Source organism: Tenrec ecaudatus, chromosome 17, assembly GCF_050624435.1.
Source record: "Tenrec ecaudatus isolate mTenEca1 chromosome 17, mTenEca1.hap1, whole genome shotgun sequence".
Lineage (NCBI taxonomy): Eukaryota > Metazoa > Chordata > Mammalia > Afrosoricida > Tenrecidae > Tenrec > Tenrec ecaudatus.
In genome coordinates this window covers 28,616,662-28,636,277 of record NC_134546.1, presented here as the reverse complement: position 1 = coordinate 28,636,277, position 19,616 = coordinate 28,616,662, and the positions used below count along the sequence as shown (strand labels likewise).

General features: G+C 38.2%; 1 protein-coding gene across 2 annotated transcripts in view; it reads left to right on the top strand.

Moving 5' to 3' along the window:
• HEATR5B (HEAT repeat containing 5B) overlaps nucleotides 1-19,616 on the top strand; it is a 136,971-nt gene that overhangs the window by 32,616 nt on the left and 84,739 nt on the right. For both annotated transcript variants that reach the window (XM_075535810.1, XM_075535809.1), the window contains exons 16-19: nucleotides 1,077-1,252; nucleotides 3,316-3,421; nucleotides 4,665-4,855; nucleotides 9,709-9,868. In XM_075535810.1, coding sequence (XP_075391925.1) covers nucleotides 1,077-1,252; nucleotides 3,316-3,421; nucleotides 4,665-4,855; nucleotides 9,709-9,868 — 633 coding nt within the window. The remainder of the gene's footprint in view (nucleotides 1-1,076; nucleotides 1,253-3,315; nucleotides 3,422-4,664; nucleotides 4,856-9,708; nucleotides 9,869-19,616) is intronic.

Genomic DNA, 19,616 nt, shown 5'->3' with positions numbered 1-19,616 from the left:
ACAATGGTCCTTTTACATATTGTCTGTCCACAAGAAACAGTAGAGATTTAAGGTTTAATTTTCTTTTAGCTTTCTTAAAGAAACTCACCCCACTGGCACCTGGGTGTTTCTGACTTAGGGTAACCCTGTCGACCAGAGTAGACTGACCCTTGTGGGTTTCCCAGACTGAAACTCCGTATGGGACAGAGAGCCCCATCTTTCTCCCATGTCCAGCTTTGCTGCAGCAGCCCTGCCTGTAACCCACTCCACCCCTGGCTCCTGTTCTTAACGGTAGTGCCAGGTGAATGGTGAAATGATGAGAGAAGTGGAATAGTCTTTATCAGTACTCTTTGTATTCAGATAAACGGCGGTGGTTATCACAAAATCAGTGGTCTCTAGCTTCTTGGTTACTTGTGTTTTGACGATAAGTTAGAGAAGAGTGGGGGGAGGAAGTGGAAAATTTAGAATTTTTTCTTTGCCCCACTGATTACATTGTTTTTTACACACTTTGAAAGTGGATTTAAATATTCCAGATATTGCTTTGCTTATTCATTAAGGTGAATAATGAGAAAATATATGGTTTATAGTCAGTAAGCTTATGTATATATAACAAAATACTTGCTTAATCTAAAACAATGATCATCGTACATAAGTGTCATTTAATATGAAAACATTCTAGATTTAGGACTTGATTTTCAGTTTAGCTTTCTGAGACACTTAAAGATAGTGTTAAAAAAAGGATTGTGTTAGCTGAAATGAAAAGCATACTAGTAAAAAGGAATTACTGTGATTGTGCATTCAAGCCAACGTTATAAATATTTAATATAGAATTTTTAAAAGGGGGGCAATGGAACTGGTTATTTTATCCCTGTTAGCCATGTGGGAAATGATTGTCATTTTCATATAAATTATTAACGATTGTATATGGTATTATTGATGGCTCTTATTTTAATGCATTATATTTTATTTCTTTTGAAATATTCAGATCCTCTTGTTTTGTGTTTTTTTCTCCTTTTCTTGCCATTCCTCTCTCCTCGTACATAGTAAAACGAATGACCTACAGTAGGGTTGAAAGCTTCTCTGTCCTTCCTTTGTAGCTCCAGCCAAACAGTGCGTCCGGAAGTGGGGCTCTGGAACATGACCCATCCTCCATTTATTTACGAATACCTGCTGGAGAAGCCGTCCCCGGTCCGCTCCCTCTCGGCGTCTCCGTCATCGATGCGTCTGTGGCTCTTTTTGGTGTAGTATTTCCTCATGTTTCTTATAAACATCGGTTAGTATAAAGTCACTCAGATGATTTTAAACATATTTTCAAACCGTGGATTTTCCTGCCTCAGTCAGCTCTGTGATAAAGTGAGTTACTAAACAATAGTCCCCAAAATTCCTGATAACATCTAAGATAATATAAGTCTGGGACTGAAGAGATTAACTTACAGTAACTGATATTTTCCTAACATAAGCAATTTAGTTTTCAGCATTCTGTGCCCTGATAGACTAGGCCTAACTTGAGCCTTTTGTTAATTTTTGGTGATTTTCTCAAAAGAAGAGTGAAGATGAATTAATGCAAGACTTTCACAGGCGACTCAAAAGTTTTACAAAATATAACTTCAAAACATTGTGTTTGGATATAAAGGACAACATATCTTTAAACACATTAGTTACTTGACTAATTGATTTTAAAGTGCGGGAAAAAAATAAATAAAAATTTTACCGAGATATCTAAGCATATTTTGTTGACACAGAAAATCAAAGTATATTGAAGATGAAGAATCTCGTAAAGCACCTACCGTATATACTCGAATATCAGCTGACCCAAATATCAGCCGAGTACCTAATTACACCCCAAAAACTGCATTAAAATGTGTTGAAAATCAGGGCGTTTGCAAGAGTATATACAGTATTTTAGCATGCTTATTTAAAAGAAATATTCTATTTTGTTTTAGGTGAAAGTACCATACATTTAGTTTTCTACTTAAGAGTCATATGCAAATAGTTCTGTGGCATTGATTCTATCCCTACAATGTGCCAGCCCTCCCCTATGTCCAGTTCCTGTCCCTCTAATTTCCCTGCCCCTCATTGCCTTCTATCTTTACTTTGGGACAAATGTTGTCCATTTGGTTTTCTATAATTGATTGTTCTAAGTTGTGACTACTTATTTATAGACCAAACTATTTTTTGGCTAAATGGCGACCACCAGGCGTGGCTTCAGTTTCAGGTTGTGCGGTGTTCGGGCAGTAGTCTCAAGGTTTCTCCAGTTCCCCGTCAGTCCAGTAAATACGGCCTATTTTTATGAAACCGAGGTGTCCAGCATCATTTTCTGTGACCCCATTCAGTGAGAGTGGTCGGTTGTAGTAGCCAGGCACTGTCTAGTCTGTCTAGTTCTGTTCTCAGGCTAGAGGAAGCTGTGCTTCATGTGGATCATTGGTCCTGTGTCTTTTCTTTTCTTCATTCGTCCAGAGTCTTTGTTTCCTTCACTCTCCTTTGCCCTGGATGGGGAGAGACCAGTAGTTGTATTTTACATGACTGCCCAGAGGCTTAAGTTACTCACCAAATCAGGATCTAGAAATTGTCTTATTAACTGTTACGGCAGTTGTCCTAGGTATCTTCAGATCTGTGGTGTGATGTTTGGATTGTCTGCTCTGTGAGATACAGGAGAATACATGCAGCACATACAAATGTGCATGCACAGATGCCCACAGCTATGCATGCATAGACAACATGCGTGCTCCTATACGCCCTACTGTTCTTTTCCTGTGAACTATCTCATTTAACATTTAAGATAATATAAAAAAACACGTCACTTCAGGGTTTGTGCATTTAAAAACATGTCTCAAGATAAAACTTTTAAAAAAATCTCCCAGTTTCCAAGGATAGAACATGAAGTCCTGTTTTTTCCCTGTGTGAGCAATTTAAGTAAAAGGTGTGTAGGAGGGTGGGGGAGTGGGGGTGAGTGGGGAGAAGCAACTTCTTTATTCCCCAAGTCTTTCATGCATATCATTGTCATTTCTATTTAAAAACCTTGAGCACTTCTTGACTGTAGGGTGCTTTTCTAGGAACAAGCTTTCATTGGGAAGAACATTGGAATTACGATCTTATTTTACTCATTGAAACTTAATTTTCTGATCTCTTGTTCTTTTACCAGTTAGTGACTGCTTGCCCATGTATTGACTTAGCAGTGTAAGAGCTAGTCTGGACCAGCTGTGAGAATGAACTAGGAAAGAGGCAGTGTAGGACATTATTTGCTACACAGTTAGTTTGTATTCTAGTGATCGTTGACCTTTGAGCTATATTTAAAGGAAAATATATAGTTAATGTACTCCTTATTCTTACTTTTAGATTGCAAATGTTGGATCACTTTGCTGAATGTGTCAAGCAAGCCAAAGGTGTCCGCCAACAGGCTGTGCAGCTTAACATATTTACTGCTGTCCTGAGTGCACTAAAGGTATATTTACTGTGAATGATAATATTCTGGAATAAGTTTTTAACTGATGCTGTTAATAAGTCAGTTCTGTTCAGTCTGTTAGGGGTTCTGGTGGTGTAGTGGTTACACATTAGGTGGCTGCCTGTAAGGTTGGCAGTTTGAAACCACCAGCAGTTCTGCAGGAGAAAGATGAGACTCTACTCCTGTAAAAAGTTACAATCTCAGGAAGTTCCCCAGGGGCAGGTCCACACTGCCCTATAGGGTTGCTGTAGGTCACAATCGACTCAATGGCAGTGATTTTGGGGTTTTTGTTTTGTTTATTGGGTAGATAGTCTATTGCTAATGTTTCCCTGTTTATCACTTGAAAACTCTGTTTTTAGTGTTAGTTGAAGTTATTAGAAACTTTACATTTGGCTCATTGTTATTAAATATATAGATTTTTGTAATTATGTTAAAGTTTATGTTTTGATTTGACTCTTTCAGTTTTATAAATCCCAGCCAGTACTTTCAGAATCTTCAAAGGTGCTTGACTAAAAAGATCTTATATTGCTACTGAAGGTTAATGAGCCAAAGCTCAAGTTTGACTTACAGCTAAGACCTTAAGTCATAGCTGAGAAGTTGTTCTTTCTAGTCAGAAGACTGTATTTAGACATTGTGCTCTTGCTTAGCTACTCACTGGGTTTTTGTCTAGTGTGATTCCTTCAAGGTTTTTTTTTAAGTCTCAGTTTCCACTTGTGCAAAGTGGAATGATAATTATATCACTTTTTTTACAGAGTTCATGCATTGTATACTATGTAGCTTTCTATGTTATACTTGAAAATTTAAAAATATTATTCTGCTAAACTAGGATAAGATATTACTGTTTCAAAATAAAATGACAGCAAGAACAATTTTTTAGATGAATGGATCTTAAGTCACATTTAACCACAGTGGGAAAAAGATATTGGTTATAGAAGTGAAACCTTGTTACTATATTAAGGGAACAGTAAATGGAAAACCAGCTGTTTGGGATTGAGGCACCTCCTGGGATTGTTAGCTTTTGAACCAATTAGGTTATGACTACATTATATATTATATTCTGAAATCATATTTTGGAAAATGACTCTAATCAATTTGGTAGGTATTGATGCTAAGCCTCGTAAAGTCACGTGAAGGTTTTTGCATTCATGAAGAAATGTCGGAAGATATCTCTGTATTTGTGGTGATTGTTGCACAGTTTTTATTAGTTCTAAATTGTCTCTTTATGTATTTATTTTTAACGTAGGGCTTAGCTGAAAACAAAAGTACGTTAGGCCCTGAGGAGGTTCGTAAATCTGCTCTCACCCTGGTGATGGGGGCGCTGGACAACCCAAACCCCATCTTACGGTGCGCAGCAGGAGAAGCCCTGGGGAGAATGGCTCAGGTGGTTGGAGAAGCAACCTTCATTGCTAGAATGGCACAATATAGCTTTGACAAGTAAGTGGGCCGGTGTCGCAGCTAAGTTGCTCACATAGGCAATGATGTAATGATGTCATAAGTAACCAGTGATTAGTAACAGGGCCACTTGTTTTCCACATTGTATAGCAAGCAATTAATAGTAGTTGACATTTTTCATAATCTCACATTTTAATTAAGTGATTGAATAAACTCAGCTATCTGAGAAAGTCAGCATCTGTGTGTTATTTTTACTGTGGGTACTTTTGTATTTGGCTCTGGAATGTTCCTGAAGGTATTGGGAAGAAGGTTAACGAGGACGCCTGTCAGCGAGCATATTCCTTCATGAGGCCTCTGAAGTCACCTATTCATTCCCTCACCTTGCTTTTTCTGTCCTGTTCTCCCTCCACCAGTTCTTTGTGCTCGTGACTCACTTTTTTGGAATAAGTCACTTTTTCTAACCACTAGCAGTAAATATGAACAAACTGATAGGATACAGTTATTAGTAACTGCTCATTGTTAATTAGCTACTTAAGTAGAGAAGTTGAGAATCCCAAACGACCAAGAACTGGCGCTGTAATGTGAATTATCATTCTTGAGTATAATATATTTTAGATATTAATTAGACCAAATTACAACTTAATCATGTTTGAGAGAGGAAGAAAATGGGGAGTAGTGGTTATAAAATAATTCTGAAGAAAGAGGAATTTTCTGTACTCCTACAGATCTAAGGATAGATTTCTTTGTCTCCACATGATGGCAGTTTGGTTGGCTTTCGGATAATACCCCAGTATATTGTTTAAATCACAGAAAGTATGTTTAAGCAGCCAAGGTGCTTACTCTTCTGCTGTCTTCTAGTACTTGATTAACTTTGCTCTTTCCAATATTTGCCATTGATTCTGAAATCACCTTTTGCTAACGATGTGCTAAATACCTGATATTTGGTGGCTTATAACCTCTCTTAATAATCGGTCGAGTAAGTGGCAGAGTGAGTTGTGTTGGACTGCTAACTACAGGTTAGGAGAAGGTTGAAGCTTTCTGCTTCTGTTAAGAGTTACAGTCTTGGAAACCCCCAAGGGCAGTTCTGCCGCGTCCTGTAGAGTTGGTGTGATTCGGAATCGATTTGAGACAGTGAGGTTGAGTTTGGCTTAGATGTGTGCTTTTTGGAAAATTCTTGGACGGTAACATTTTTTTTTTAAGTATAAGGGATATGTTGAATTGATTTTTAATGTTCTTTCTGGTAAAACATAAGGACATTTCACTTACATATAGGTAGCTAATAGTTTGTAAGTACTATAAGCTCATTTTCATTAGCTTTTTCAAATAATTGATATTGATCTGAAATGAATAGATTTTAAGTTAGTCTTCACCCACATCCACATTTTAACCTATGAGAAATTGAGACAATAATTGTCACAGTTGCTGTATGAAATAAAAATGCATTTAAAAATAATCTATGATTACTTAAGGGTTGATGGAATCTGATACTATTCGAAAGAAGCTTTGGATTCCTATATCCTTTTTATTTCAGACTACTTTTTATCAACATTATTACTGATATAATGCATGTCTGTAAAAAGCCAAAAATCACCTAAAAAAAGATTGGTTAGCTATATTTGCTAATTAAAGTTATGTATCTTAGTATTAAGACAACATTGACTTGGAATTATTTCTGTATGCCATAGATTCCCTAACACCACCTTTCTGAAAATATTTTAACTCCGGGTCCCTCTGGCAATTAAAAACTTTTGAACAATTGTCCGTAATCCAGAATAAAGTGTAGGTATTTTCTTTTGTGCCCTCCCCCCCCCCCCCCCCCCCCCCGGGGATCGTCCTAGTACTCCCAAGGGACTTAACTAGTTGAGAAACATTGCTGTAAACCATTCTAACTTAAGAGAACAGCTTAAATTTCACAATACACCCAAAATTAAAATATCTGCTGGCTGAGTTTGTTTCCAGGAAAATTGAAAAACACTTTAAGACTTCAAAGAAATATGTTTTGTTCGTTAGATTACTTGCCTTATTGAACAGAAGATTGTTTCTCTGAAAATTGACATTACTTTTTAGTCTGGTAAAATGTTATCTTTTGAGAAGTAACAAATGGAGACAGTTTTAGTCTGTAGAAGGCCTTAGAATTTACAGATCAGATTGGTTCTTACCTGCCTTCACTCCTCAAAATGACTGCTACATTGATACAATAATATCTGTTTTCTAACTAGAGAGATTAGATAAAGATCACCTATCCAAGAACATAGGTGTTGGAATATTGCTCATGAGAAACTTAATATACACGATTCATTGCTGCATGTGTTGATATGTGTTCTGTAATGTATTTGCTGTTTTCTTCTTTTTACGTGAGTCAAACTGGCCACCCAGAGTCTTGGTGATGAATTTTGGTCATGTTTTGATGTTGTGACTGTTTTCTTTGCTGAGATTGAGAAGGATGGCCCTGCTTGACTTGTCAAGTATTAGAATAGTTTTGAAAAGTAGAATTAAAGTTGCTTTCTAGGTGCCCTTGTTACTTCAAGTGCTTTTAGTGATTTTTTTTCCCCCTTATTTTTCAGTGGTTACTGTACTTGTGCTTGCTTATTAATCACTGTTTTTTTTACTTAAAATTTAATATTTTCTTTCTTTGAATAACTTCTGTTATTCAAAATAAGTCTTAGAGGTTTGCTCATTTAAATCTTTACATTCCTAGGTAAATATGAATTAAATAATTAATTTAAGTTAGATAAATATTTAAAATATATGCATGCTTTTTTTTGTTTTGTTTTTGTTGTATACATGACTTTTTTCCTTCTAGTCGCAGTGGAGTAATATGTGCCTTAAACAGTGTGGAATGAATTTTCAACTAGAAGTCGTATGTTTACGCACTGTGCTTCTAGGATACTAAAAGTTGAGATTTAAAAATTAAAATAATACGGACTATAAAAGAAGATAGAACAAGATATGGGGCAGGATTAAAGTTCAGAGGGGACAAATAGAACACAAATAGCAATACGACAGAGTCAAACCCAACTATACTAATAATTACGTTAACTCCGAATGGTCTAGACATTTCCAGTGAAAAGCAGAGATAGTCAAATTAGGTTTCCCGGGGGGGGGGGGGTGAAGATTTATTCTTATCTTGAATTATGTAAGGATTTCCTAGATAGTATGAAAAAGCCTGAATGTGAGAATTTTAAGTTAAAAAATTTACCAAATTTAAACATTTTGGTGTTTGGATGACAGTGTTATAAGGAAAGTACATGTTTTAAACTAGAAAACATTTGGATAGACATTTTGCCAACTTAAAATAAACAAAAGCAATTGCCACCCAGTCCTTTTTAACTCCTCATTGGTCATCAGGGAAGTGCAAATTAGAATGCAGCAATAAATCCCGCTATGCTGGCTTTACTAGCTCCATCTAAAAAGAATGCAAACACTGGTGGCACAGACATGGGGTAACTCACACTTTCATGCATTTCTACTCGAGAAGCAACATGGCACAGCCCTCTGGAAAGTAGGTTTGGTAGTTTCGTATGTTTAAATAAATTTAAACATATATTTACAACATCACCCAGCAATTCAATACAGATATTTAACCCAAGAGAAATCTATACATACAAACACTTGTATGTGTATGTCATCGCAAATTTACATATAGCCCCAAACTGGAAAGCATTTCTTTGCATCCAATCATCATCTAGTGAATGGATAAAATAAATTTTGGGGAGGATAAATGGAGTAACACCCAACTGTTTAAAAGAAACAGCAAACTACTGATGCAATAAAATGCATCAATCTCAGAAGTAACATACCTAGTGAAAAGACTTAGCACACGAGACTGATTGCATTTATATGATATAAAAGGTAAAATTGTAGTACAAGAAGACAGGTCTTCTTCAGGGAGTTGGGAGATGGGGAGACATGGCTGCAAGGGAAACTCTTGTGGATGATGGAAATATATCTGTGCAGCCAGTATGGTTGCCACTAGCAATTTGTGACTTGCAGATTAAATTTGCTTTATTCAAATTGAGATAGGCTGTAGCTACATAATATGTATTAGGTTTTGAAGATTTAGCATTAAAAAATGTATTTATGAGAATGTCATGCTGATAATTTTTCATATTGATAAAATCTTAAAATGTTAATACTTTGAATTACTAGGTCACATAAAATTTATTAAGATAAATTTTACTGGTCCCCTTCCCTTTTTCCCCAATTTGACTAGGAATTTTCTAATCACAGATATGCCTCACATTAATATTACTATTGGTCAATCCTGTTCTACATAGTGATGATGTGATGGTTGCATATTGTGTATATTAATAAAAATGTGCATTTGAAATAGTTTTTGTACATAAGCATAACTCCTTAAACTTATTTTAAAATCTATTTCCTCTCCCATATTTTTGAATTTTTAACATATTTCACAGACCAAAAGTGCTGGCCCACTTTAATGAGATTCAAATAATAACTTTCAGTAATTTCTTAAGTAAAAGCTAAAAATATTTTATAAGGATTATGTAATAAAAATCTCCATTGTAACTGTTAATATAAATATTTTTATTTCAAAATTGTAACATTAACTTTTAATTAGCTCTCAAATTCTCAAGAAAAATTAAATAAAGTTAAAAATATTGAAAATTGGAAGTTATAGTTGCATCATTAAATTTCTCTGAAATTGAATTTGGATTTATTCAGTAAAATGTATGGCTTCAACCATCTATTTTAAATTGAGTATCTTTTCTTGTTAGGATTTAAAGAATGGGTAGAAAGAAATAATTGTGATTATAATTTTTGCTAATTCCTAGAATAAATTCCTCTTAGTATATAATTCAAAAATTGGTGTTGAGTTGAGTTGCCACAAAGAAATAGAAAAATCAGTCCCTGAAGCATAAACTGTGTTGCAGGTTGAAATCAGCTCGAGATGTTGTCTCTAGGACCGGTCATTCCTTGGCTCTTGGTTGTTTGCATCGATACGTTGGGGGTATCGGCTCAGGACAGCACCTGAAGACGAGTGTCAGCATTTTGTTGGCTCTCGCACAAGATGGGACATCCCCTGAAGTCCAGGTACAATGTCGCTACACTTTTAAATTGTGAAACTTTAAAATAACTTTCTGGAGAATTATTTGATCTATAGAATAGTAATGATTCTGATAAGCTGTTAGAAAAAATTCCTTAAGATCTCTGTGATTCTTTGTCTTATTATTAAAAATCATATAACGGGATTTTTTTAAACCTAAGCTTTATTATCTTAAGAATTTAACCTATTCATGTGCTTCTAATTATAATTTAAATTTTTATTATAATTTGTGCTTGTTTTCTCATTTTACTTTTGTTCTCTCTTGTCTTTAGTAGATTGTTCATTGTTATTTTAATAACTACCTTTTTCCCTGCTGATAACTTAGCTCAGATTTAAGTCATTGTTTAAGTCTTCAGATGCATATTTCAAATTTTGTTTTATTTTTTCTTAAACATTTTTTATGCAGAATGAGGATATGCATCTTTATATGTTGAAAACATTCTACACTTTTGATTTGCCACTTCATGTAGACCTGTGGGTCGCGACCCTTTTGGCGGTTGACGGCCCTTTCACAGGGGTTGCCTAAGACCATCGGAAAACACAATAATATTCCACAATATATAATTACATATTGTTTTGTGATTAATCACTATGCTTTGATTATGTTTAATATGTAACAATGAAAATATATCCGGCATATCAGATATTTGCATTATAATTCACACAAGTAGCAAAATTACAGTTACGAAGTAACAACGGAAATAATTTTATGGTTGGGGTTCACCCCAACATGAGGAACTGTATGAAAGGGTCACAGCATTAGGAAGATTGAGGACCACTGACGCAGACAAACTTTTTCAGAAGTCTGAAGCATGCAGGCCACAGCCTTCAAGGTGCGAGGGTGATGCTGGGACTCACAGGCTGGGAGAAGAGACCAGTGTGATGACATCACTGTGAATCCCATTGACTAGTGCAGAAACTCCACTGAAACGTGTCCTCCATGAGTAACTCTGCTGGGGTTTGAAATGCACATGGCAGAGTTTCCAGCATATTAAAAATGTGTAAGCCACCACTCTGGACACACTGACAGACAAGTGGTAATCACAGTTATTACATGCTATTAGCTTATTAATAGCTGAGTCCTTTTTGATTAGATAAAGACATCTACCAGATGTTTCTAATACATCAGCTTAGTTTGCCTTTGATTTTTTGGTTAAGTTCTTCAACTCTGCAAAGTATAATATATTCAAAAGGCTTAATTAAAAACAAAAAGCAAGTAATTCTTTCCCCAAAGAGGAACTATGCTCTCTCTACTAAAATCCAAACCAAACCCACTGTCATCAAGTCAACGCTGACCCACCTCGACCCTATAGGACAGAGTAGCACTGTCCGTACTACAGTTTCCTGGCCTGTAGCCTTTTTTTTAAAAAACAAACAAACAACTAATACATCTTTAATAGTAGTGATAATAATAATGTTTCCCCCTCAAAACCATTTTATTGAGAGCTAATGGAGATATTATATCAGTTCAGAGTTCTAGCGCATCAAGCAGTATTGTACACTTGCTACCACAATCAGTTTCCAAACATTCTCTTCCCTTTTGAACTCCTTGCTGTCAGCTCTCCTTCAGCACCCCGCTCCTCCACGTCCCTGCCAACATCCCTGTTCTACTTGCTGTCTCTCTGTGTTCATCAGTCCTGCATTTCATATACTGTAAAACAGAAGGAAAAAAATTCAAGAGTGCTATTGCAGGTGCCAAAGTACATAAGAGATAACCCCATAAAGGAAAAACAATAACAAAAACCCCACAGAAAATATTGAAAACCAGATCAGGCCCAACATGTAGCAGAGGGGGGTGGGAGGGCTGGGGGAGAGCAAGTGACAATGTTTTGCCCATCAGTCAGGTTTCTCATTTGGATCTCCTAGAGACATCTCTCCAGTGCATTCTGTTTGGTACCAGGGTATTCCCATCCCTCTATTACAGTTAGAGGGAATCACTGGAGACTCTATTTCTTGTATAGATGATCTCACACTGTGTCTTGGGTTTTCACTGTCATCCACAGCCTTCTGCAAACCAGAATCTCACAATGTAGGCTCTGATACGATCCCCTCCTTTGGCTTCAGATGATAGCCTATAATCTTTATGGAAGCAGATCTCCCTGGCTTTCTTTTGAGGAGTGGCTAGTTGGTTTGAACCGTTGATCTCTGTAGCCACTGTACCCCCAGGTCTCTTTCAGAGTAGTCTGAAGGAAAAAAAACCTCACAACTTAAAATGATTCATCCGAAGAACTTGTGCTCTCTTCCCTTGTGTCAGAGTAGGCACTAAGTTTTTCCCTTATAATTCATCTTTTCTCATACTTTGTGCTTTGGTTTTTAAACCTATATTTCCACAAGTAACTGTGCTACATAGTTCTTTTTACATGAGAAGACATTTTACTATAATTTAAATCAATTGCCTCAAAGTGATGATTTCATTTTATATTTGTGCAAGAATAGCACAAGTGTGATTAAGTTTGTCTTTAATATCTCTTCCCACCACTCATACTGTGATGGCTTGCATAATGCTTTAATGTTGGAAGCTATGCCCCTGTTATTTCAGATACTCGCAGGATGAGCCATGGTAGGTGTCAGTGGCACTTCCAGATTGCAATCTGCTACTGGTCAGGATATGACCAAGAATGAATGGTATTGAAAGGAGAAGCCATAGTTGTACTGGAAAAATCAAGGCTGCGTGGCCTGATGGAATGCCAATTGAAATGTTTCAAGAAGTGGATGCAACACTGTGAGCTATCATTTATCTATGCCAAGACATTTGGGGAGATAGCTACCTGGCGAGATGACAGAAAAAATTCTTTTACCTGCTATTCCAAATAAAGGTGATCTAACAGAATATGAACATTCTAGGATAGTGTCGTTAGTACCACATTCAGTACAATTTTACTGGAGATAACTAAAAAATTGTTGCAGCAGTTCATTGATACAGAACCACAGAAATTCAAGCTGGATATAGAAGAGGGTGTAGAACAAGGGCTATAACTGCTGATGACAGAAAGATCTTGGCTGAAAGCAGAGAACACCAGAAAGATGTCGTTAACGGTTATTGACTGCAAAGACATCCGACTATGTGGATAGCACATTATCGATAACATTGGAAAGAATGCGAATACTGGAGTACTTTTCTGTACTCGTGCAGAACCTGCACATAGACCAACAGGCAGTTGTTTGAACAGCACAAGGGGAGGCTGTGTGGCTTAGAATCAGGAAAACTTTGAGTCAGGCATGTATCCTTTCACCGTACCTATTCATTCTGTATGCTGAGCAAATAATCCAATAAACTGGGCGATGTGAAGAAGTTGGCATCAGGATCAGAAGAGAACCTTCCAAATGCAGGTGATAGAACTTTGCTTGCTGAATGCCAAGAGGACATGAAGCACTTACTGACGATGCTCAAAGACGACAGCTTTCAATATGGATAAAACTTCAACATATGACAGAAATTCTCACAACTGGTCAATAAGACAAATCACAATAAACATAAAAAGTACTGACGCTATCTAGGATTTTACTTAGAGCCATAATAACCCACAAAAGCGTGGGTCAGTACGTCAAATGACATATTCTATTCAACAGATCTGCAAATGACACTCTTCACAGTGTTTTTGGCTTTTTCACAGTATTAAGTCGTGAAAACATCACTTTGAGAGCTAAGTTGTGCCTTACCTAAACCATCTGTTATTTTCTGTCTCCTACTGAGCAGCAAGTGGTTTTGAACAGCTGACTTTGCAGTTAGCATCCCAACGCATAACCACTACACCACCAGGGCTGCTCCTAACCATGCATTTTCAATTGCTTCATATGCATATGAAGCCAGACAGTGTGTGCGGGAGACCAAAGAAGAATTGATGTATATTTGAATTCTGGTGAAGAATGTTGAATAATCAGACAATGGATGGCCAGAAGACTATACAAATCTGTCTTGGAAGATGTACAGGCAGAGCATGCTCCTTAAAGAGATGATGGGGATACTTTATCTCACATACTTAGGACCAGTCTGTGGAAAAGGACATCATACCTGGTAAAGTAGGACAGTGAGAAAGAAGATCCTCAATGATGAATTGACACGGTGGCTGCAGCAATGGATTCAAACATAACAGTTGGGAGGATGGCACAGGACTGGGCAGTATTTCATTCTAAAGTATTGAATGTGAAGCTAAATTCACTCACACACACGATCGAGAGATTGCTGCTCAATATATCTGTTAGTTGTAGCAAGTCTGCTTTAATCTGTTCTCTTCGGCAAATGTTAAATTCTAGCTTTCAGTTAGTAATGCCCAGGATAACCACATCCACATTTTAAATTCTAGAAAGGAGGAAATGGCCTGCAACCAGGTATTTTGGAGAAACCCTATGTTCTCCCAGGAGCCAGCCTTGCTAGACCTTTTGTCAGGAGGTGGGCCTGTTTAATTGGTAGAGTGGCTGACCTCCAGCTCTCACCTGCTATTTTCAGACCATCTTTCTCAGAGAGGTCCAGCCTGGTAGGTTTCATACACCATGTCCTGTGCCCTCAACTTGATTCTGAGATATTTTTCTCATTTTCATTTGATTGGATGTCTTCCTCCAGTAATGATTTTCTTGGGAAGATTCCCTGAATGATAATTTTCATGAATTCCTAACTATTTGAAAAGGGATTTTTTGAGGGGCTGACCCCAATCTCAACTATGTGGACACCTGCCCCTCCTCCCAGAAAAATTTATTTCAGAGGAAAGCTCTGGGAGTGGGACATGTCTGATCAGAGGACACAGGAGCAAATGAAGGGAGGATGAGAGAGAGGAGCACATCCTAGCCTACCAACCCTGGAGGACGATATTCCCGCTCAGAGCAACCAATCCACATAGAGGACCGTATGGCCAGCCCCACTATGAGACACCACATCCCTCACTGACCCATAGACCTACAGGGGACAACATTGGAGACACAGTGTGGGAATTCCACCCGATCTGATCCCAACACAATGAGGCAAAACACTAAGGGGAACAGCAAAGGGAACAGAACAATAAAGTACCCATGGAATACCAAAAATAGACTTTAGGGACAGAGCTTGGCGCTCCAGCAGACTCAACTGGAAAACACGCCTAACGGCTAATAAACAGTCCTTGAACTAACTACAAGCTTTTCTTCCTTTTTTTTTTGTCATTGGCTTGTTGTTTTGTTTTAATTTGTTGTTTGGTTTTGCTTTGTCTTGTTTTTGTGCATGTTATTGTCTCCGCAGGTCTGTCTAAATATGATAGGCTGGATGAGCAATCTGGAGGAGAAAACAACGGGACGGACAGTTCCTGGGGAACATGGGAGAGGGGGAGGTGGGGGAAAAGGTAGTGGTGGTAACAAACCCAGGGACAAGGGAACAACAACTGATCCAAATAGGTGGTGAGGAGGGTGTAGGAGGTCTGGAAGGGCGTGACCAAGGGCAATGTAACCAAGAGGAATTACTATAACCCAAATGAAGGCAGAACATGATAGTGGGACAAGAGGAAAGTCAAAGGAAATAGAGGAAAGAGCAAGGAGGCAAAGGACATTTGTGGAGGTCTAAATATAGGCATGTACATATGTAAATTTATTTACATATGAGGATGTAGAAATAGATCTATGTGCATATATTTATAAGTTTAGTATTAAAGTAGCACATGAACATTGGGCCTCCACTCAAGTATTTCTTCAATGCAAGAATACTTTGTTCTATTAAACTGGTGCTCACCTTTCCGACAAAATCGCTGAAGACAAAGCGAGTGCATAAGCAAATGTGGTGAAGAAAGCTGATGGTGCCCGGCTGTCAAAAGATACAGCGTCTGGGGTCTTAAAGGGTTAAAGGTAAACAAGTGGCCATCTAGCTCAGAAGCAACAAAGCCCACATGGAAGAAGCACACCAGCCTGTGCAATCACGAGGTGTTGAAGGGGTCAGGTATCAACATCAAAGAACAAAAAATCATATTGTGAATGAGGGGGAGTGCGGGCTGGAGGCCCAAGGCCCATCTGTAGGTAACTGTATATCCCCTTACAGAAGGGCCGCGGGGTGCAGTGTAGCAACGATGAAGCACACAACTTTTCTCTAGTTCCTAAATCCTTCCCCCCGCACCCCCACTATCTGATCCCAATTCTGCCTTACTAATCTGGCTAGACCAGAGGATGTACACTGATACAGATAGGAACTGGAAACACAGGGAATCCAGGGCGGATGACCCCTTCTGGACCAGTGGTGAGAGTGGTGATACTGGGAGGGTGGAGGGAGGGTGGGGTGGAAAGAGGGAACTGATTACAAGGCTCTACATATAACCTCCTCCATGGGGGACAGACAGTAGGTGAAGGGAGATGTCGGACAGTGCAAGATATGACAAAATAATAATTTTTAAATTATCAAGGGTTCATGAGGGAGGGGGAAGTGGGGAGGGAGAGGAAAAATGAGCTGATGACAGAGGCTTAAGTGGCGAGCAAATGTTTTGAGAATGATGAGGCAAAGAATGTACAAATGTGCTTTACACAATTGATGTATGTATGGATTGTGATAAGAGTTGCATGAGCCCCTAATAAAATTATTAAAAAAAAAAAGATTTGTAGCTCCCCCCCCCCTCCCAAATGACTTTTTCTTTTACCACTTTGAATGATAGTTGGGGGTGCTATTCCTGGCACACATTCTTATTCTGTTAATTTATTAATGTATTTTACTTTTCTGTTTTCTGGTGATGTGCATGATGTTAATGGTAGATTGATATTTTAAATTAAATTTTAGTAAATACTAGCTTCTTAATTTTTATTCACTTTTGATAAAAATTTGAAAATAAGCTTCTTAGGAAATCAAAGGTAAGAGTTAAAGAAACAGACGTACAAATGCTTTGTTTAAATTCTGAGTATCCAGGAGTAAAACTTTAATGGTAAACATTTTTCCCCCATGGTATGCATGTTCCACATTTCTAAAATACAGTGGCTTATGTATGAGTATCATGACTTATGGGCCTTGTGACTTGGTGTGTTTTTTGATAGTGGTATTCTTTTTTTATTAAAAAGTCATTTTATTGGGGACTCTTAAACAAGCCATGCATCAATTATATCAGGCATATTTGTACATATGTTGCCATCTTTGTTTTCTAGACATTTACTTTCTATTGAGCCCCTGTTTCAGCTCCTCTTTTTGCCCTCCCTACCCTCTGGGTGTGGTTTAAAAAAAAAACATTTTATTGTGGATCAGGTGAAAGCTTATAGAGCAAGGTACTTTCCCCGTCACTCAGTTACACACACTTTATTTTTGTGACATTAGCTGCAGTCCCCTCAAAGTAAAAGGGCTCTCTTTTTCCCTCCTTTCATTCCTATTTTGATTATGCTTGATTATTCCGAGGGTCACCTTCCTCCCTTTATTGACCTATCTACTCTCTAACTGGTATTCCGCCATCCTGTAAATCACAGAGCACAGATAAAAAAAATAGACTTACTGATATAAAATTCATACCTCACACATCCCCATAGTTAAAGTGCTTTAAAAAGGGTTGTACATACATCATCACAATTCTAGTGCTCTCTCTCTCCTCATCCATTCATTGTGTGCTCCCTAACTCCCCTCACCCTCCCCACCCTCACATTCCCCATAAACCATTCCACCAGTTATTTCTCTGTGCATCTATTCCTGTGCTTCATCAACGGGGAAACCTAGCACAGAATCAAAAACAAAGTGAAACAGAAAGAAGGGGGAAAAAATCAAGATAAAAATAAAAATAAGGAGTAAGAAAGAAAAGAGCATCCGTAATATTTAAAAAGCCAGAGAAGAACTTTATTTTGTGGAACAAGCAAGAAATATATAAGCCTAGAACAAATTGAAATTGGGTCGAGGGAGGTCAGGTGACCAAGCGTCCCATCATAGCATATTTGGAGCTACCGTGACCAAGTTTTACCGTGATCTCTGTCTGAAAGTAAAGCTGTTGGAGTGTCCTGCTTGTGGCCAGAGGGGATCTGCCCGAAGTTTCATCTGACTAGATACTCTGCAGATGGATTTGGGGCTCCCTTGCCCTCCATAACCTTCTATAAATTGGGTGTTCACAATTTAAGCTCTGTTACTTTTCCCTTCTTCATATTTGGATCTTGTTATTGTCATATTTAGATCACACAGGCTGGTGTGCTGCTTCTATGTAGCCTTAGTTGACGCCCCACTTAGTGGCAAGAACAGGAGTTTTCAAGCAAGGATTAGAGATGGAAAACATCCCTTCAGAAGTGTATAAACCTGATAAAATCCTAACATAAAGGAGAGCATGATATCAGAGCTTAAATTGTGAACATCTAGACCATCAGAAGGCTGTGGATGATGGTGGGGACCCAAAATCCACACATAGATTGAGCCTCCAGTGAATTCCCTCTGACCACAGACCAGGAATATGAACATTCTTGCTGTCTTGCAGAGTACAGTGAAATCCAGGATGAAATCCAGGATGGATAGAGGTCCAGAGACAGGGACTGCATGGGTGGTTTCTTGCGGTGGTATGGTGGGGAAGGTTGTGGGGTGTAGGGGAGCTAATGACGATAGGTACAAGAAGGAAGTAAATGTTTTAAAGTTGATGGTGTAGTCGGTTGTACAACTCTTATTAATATGATTGAACTATCTTATGCCATGTGAAATAATATGCCAATAATTTTTAAGAGTATATAGACTGGGATGGAGGATATGGTGAGAAATAATAGCTTTACATTTTAATATTTCTATTTAGTGATACTTTTGTGTAATCATAGTCTAATTTTGTAGCTGAATATGAGCGATGTGAAGTTCTTTCTGTTCTCTCAAGCCTGTGCTGAGTCCAGTATGTTGTTCTGGAGTCAGTTTTGGTTAAAACTTATTACGTTAACCAGTAACATTACTCTGGATTTTGTGAACAGAAATGAGTGCTGCGCTTTGTAAGTCCCTGTGTAAATGCCGTTGCTCTGGGATATGGGCGCAGAGCGTTGTCATGGTCATTTTATCTCCAGCTAGTTTCCTAGCCACACTCCAGCAATACAGGCAGCAGGGGCATAAAAGGGGGTACCCGCCAAAAAACGGAATTGCACCGGGCAGAGTGGAGCTTTCGTAGTATGCACTTTACCTGCTTAGGGGAACATCAAGCCACTCGCTCTGAGTTAGTGCACCCAGTCGTGTCACCTAGGAAAGTTCTTTCTGGTAACAGTGCATTTTTTGGTAAAAGCAGTTTCCCTCGAACCTCGATTTTTGTGATGGCCAATTTAAGAAAACAACGTGTGGTTGTGAATTGTTTCCTGCTTGGGAAAAAGGCCACAGAAGCTGTTGTGATGTTGGACACAGCCTTAGAAGGACAGCACTGTGGGGGAAATCGGGCATTCTCATTTCAAGAAAGGTGAAATGTCGATTGATAACCTCATTCTGGATGTCTGTCAACTTCCTGAACAGATGAAAACGTCAACTCCTACATTTGCAGTTCATTCCACCAGCTCCGACTGTTAATCAAGCTTTCTCTTTATTGGTTCTGAAAAGATTGCATAACAGTATGCAACGAAAAAGGCCTGGTTTGTGGCCGACGGGACTGGTTTTGCCACCACACCAATGCACCTGCTCATGCAGCCATCACAGTGCGCCAGTTTTGGAAACAAACAGTCTGTCTCTCTTGCCCCATGCATCTGACTCACCTTACCTCACTTTGTGCAACTTCTTTTTGACAATGTGTAAGAGATGAAGGAAAAAACGGAGGTGCTGTCAGCCATCCAAACAGATGAGTTTGAAAAATATTTCCAAGAATGGAATTGCACATTTGTCAA